At 65.7% G+C, this 3265-nt stretch overlaps 1 protein-coding gene across 1 annotated transcript; it reads left to right on the top strand.

Annotated features, from left to right (window-relative positions):
* Positions 1 to 1362: 1362 nt before the first annotated feature.
* On the top strand, positions 1363 to 2277 carry LOC122225472 (extensin-like). Its single transcript, XM_042948353.1, has one exon. The coding sequence runs from the start codon at positions 1363 to 1365 to the stop codon at positions 2275 to 2277; it is 915 nt and encodes a 304-aa protein (XP_042804287.1).
* The last annotated feature ends 988 nt before the right edge of the window (positions 2278 to 3265 follow it).

Here is a 3265-nt window from a genome sequence, read left to right as displayed (position 1 = left end):
GCGTTTGAGTCTGTCCACGCCGTACGGTCCTTGCTTCCTGCCTCTTCCAAGGACAGGCCGCGTGATTACGGCCGGATGGACCTGATGAAGGATGTTGCCTTCCAGTGGGAGGTCTGAACGCTGCGCTCCAGGACCGTGCTACAAGGCCGTCCTGCTTAGGGATACGTGCTATTAATTCAGCAATTAATTTTCTCTTTGCACTAAATTCTTGTCCCTATAGCCTTAATAGGACTGATTATTCATCAATATTAAAGTGGCAAATTCATTATATTCTAATGATCTGACATCAAATATTAAATCTCATTATACGATTGGCCGGGGATTTATGGCCGCCATTAGCTGGCTCAGGTGAGCAGCCCGTCTCCCGCAGGGACAGCTGGAAAGTCCACGGTGTGCACCCCCGTCTCCGGGGTAAACTGGCCGCGGCAGCGTCCGGGGGAAACTGCGTGGTCTTTGGGGCGGAGGGAAGGAGGCCTGGGGACAAACGCTCGACTCTGTCGCTTTCTCCAGGCACAGGGGCAATCCTACGCTCCGGGAGGGTGATCGTCCGTGAGGTCGGGAGGGCCCAGGGGGGCTTCTAGAAGCTTCCAGAGCACAGTTTTCTCCCTGACTCACGCGCCTTTCTGCCCGGGAGGACCTCTCGCCTCCCACCTGCCTTCAGGTCTGTGCACTACGGTCAGCCTCCCTGGTCCATGCCATGGCGGGGCCCCTGTGTGATGTCTGTGTCTCTCACAGCCTGGGGGCCCCTGGGGCACGAGGAGGGTCCCCACTGCGTCCTGCCCCTGCCGGGCTGGCTCCTGGATGAGAAGCAGGTGCTCCGGGCACGGGACCCCGGGCCTCTGCGCACTCCCGGGGCAGCTCCCCAGAGGCACCATGCAGAGCGGTCCCAGCAGGCACATGGGCCCGGGGGCCACGTGAGAACCCCCGTAACCTGGCGAAGCTTTCTCTAGGCTCCCACCCTGCAGTCCTGCTGTAAGACGTGCGGACTGGCGGCACCCCAGCCTCGTGGATGTTCACCTGCGTGGTATACAACTGCCTCGTAGAGAGGGGGGCGCAGTGAGCCCAAGGCCCCGGGTCCCCCGGAAAGCCAGAGGAACGAGTCCCGCCTCCACCCTCGCCTCCCCTGTGGGGGAGCCGATGGCTGATCAACGCGAGAGGTGTCCAGGTGTGACTGGCAACGTGCCGCCCGGGGTGGCGCTCACCGTGCCCTCCTCCCGTCAGGGCACCGCGCAGGCGTATCTGCTCAGGGCCACGGAGTCGCCGGTGACCGTGCGCAGCCCTCGCCCGGACGAGCGGCGGCCGCGGGGGAGGGAAGGGATGGGCGCCTGAACCAGCTGCCCTGCGGTGGAGGGGCCGCTGCTCATGTACAGTCCCCAGACCTGCACGCTGCCACGGAGGGCGCCCGGCTTGGACACCCCTCACCTGGACGCTGATGGACCCCCCCCCCCCGCCGTGGGCGTCATCACCCCTCGCCTGGACCACCCCGTGGGCATCATCACCTGGACCCCCGGTGTATGTCATCACCCCTCGCCTGGACCCCCAGTGTATGTCATAACCCCTCGCCTGGACCCCCCTGCCGTGGGCGTCATCACCCCTCACCTGGACCCCCGGTGTATGTCATCACCCCTCGCCTGGACCCCCCCCGCCGTGGGCGTCATCACCCCTCGCCTGGACCACCCCGTGGGCATCATCACCTGGACCCCCGGTGTATGTCATAACCCCTCGCCTGGACCCCCCTGCCGTGGGCGTCATCACCCCTCGCCTGGACCCCCCCGCCGTGGGCGTCATCACCCCTCGCCTGGACCCCCGGTGTATGTCATAACCCCTCGCCTGGACCCCCCTGCCGTGGGCGTCATCACCCCTCGCCTGGACCCCCCGCCGTGGGCGTCATCACCCCTCTCCTGGACCCCCCTGCCGTGGGCGTCATCACCCCTCGCCTGGACCCCCGGTGTATGTCATAACCCCTCGCCTGGACCCCCCTGCCGTGGGCGTCATCACCCCTCGCCTGGACCCCCCCGCCGTGGGCGTCATCACCCCTCGCCTGGACCCCCCTGCCGTGGGCGTCATCACCCCTCGCCTGGACCCCCGGTGTATGTCATAACCCCTCGCCTGGACCCCCCTGCCGTGGGCGTCATCACCCCTCGCCTGGACCCCCCTGCCGTGGGCGTCATCACCCCTCGCCTGGACCCCCCCGCCGTGGGCGTCATCACCCCTCGCCTGGACCCCCCTGCCGTGGGTGTCATCACCCCTCGCCTGGACCCCCGGTGTATGTCATAACCCCTCGCCTGGACCCCCCTGCCGTGGGCGTCATCACCCCTCGCCTGGACCCCCCCCGCCGTGGGCGTCATCACCCCTCGCCTGGACCACCCCGTGGGCATCATCACCTGGACCCCCCGTGGGTGTCATCACCCCTCGCCTGGACCCCCCCGCCGTGGGCGTCATCACCCCTCGCCTGGACCCCTGGTGTATGTCATAACCCCTCGCCTGGACCCCCCTGCCGTGGGCATCATCACCCCTCGCCTGGACCCCCCATGGGCGTCATCACCTGGACCCCCCGTGTACGTCATCACCCCTTGCCTGGACCCCCCGTGGGCGTCATCACCCCTCTCCTGGACCCCCCGTGGGCGTCATCACCCCTCGCCTGGACCCCCCGTGGGCGTCATCACCCCTCTCCTGGACCCCCCGTGGGCGTCATCACCCCTCGCCTGGACCCCCCGTGGGCGTCATCACCCCTCTCCTGGACCCCCTGTGGGCATCATCACCCCTCGCCTGGACCCCACACACTCATACTATGTCCTTTCTTGGCATTTGGGGACTTCCCACTAAGGTGTCACCTCAGCTGAATTTCCTGCTCTGCCCCTTCACCTGCTCTCTGATGGCACGAGGGACCCCAACTGTCTCCCGAGACCTTGCTGTTGCCCTGACAGACCCCCCCCCCCCCTTGTTCTCCACCTGGGAAGGCCCTGCTGTTTCCCATGCCCTCTCCAGAGATGCTACGGAGACAGAAAACTACAAGTGTTGGTGAGGATGTGGAGAAAATGGGTAGAACCTCAGCCTATTAGACAAATGGCTCTTTTCCTTCCAGAGTCGGGGGGAGATGAGAAAGCACAGCCAGCAGGTGCTGTGAGGGCACAGCAAATCTGCCCTGGGGGGGTCGGGCAGGGGTGCGTAATGAGGACAGTTCTTAGAGCTGGAAGGACGGACCAGCCTGGGTGATGACAGGGGATCAGCCTCTCCTTCTGCTACAGCGGACAGGTGAGGGGGT

This window comes from Panthera leo, chromosome B4, assembly GCF_018350215.1.
Source record: "Panthera leo isolate Ple1 chromosome B4, P.leo_Ple1_pat1.1, whole genome shotgun sequence".
NCBI lineage: Eukaryota > Metazoa > Chordata > Mammalia > Carnivora > Felidae > Panthera > Panthera leo.
Note: the sequence above shows the minus strand (reverse complement) of the source record. Positions and strands in the feature narration are given on the sequence as shown.

Coding starts and splice junctions, on each gene's coding strand:
- LOC122225472 (XM_042948353.1), top strand. CDS start 1,363: ATGTACAGTCCCCAGACCTGCACGCTGCCACGGAGGGCGCCCGGCTTG.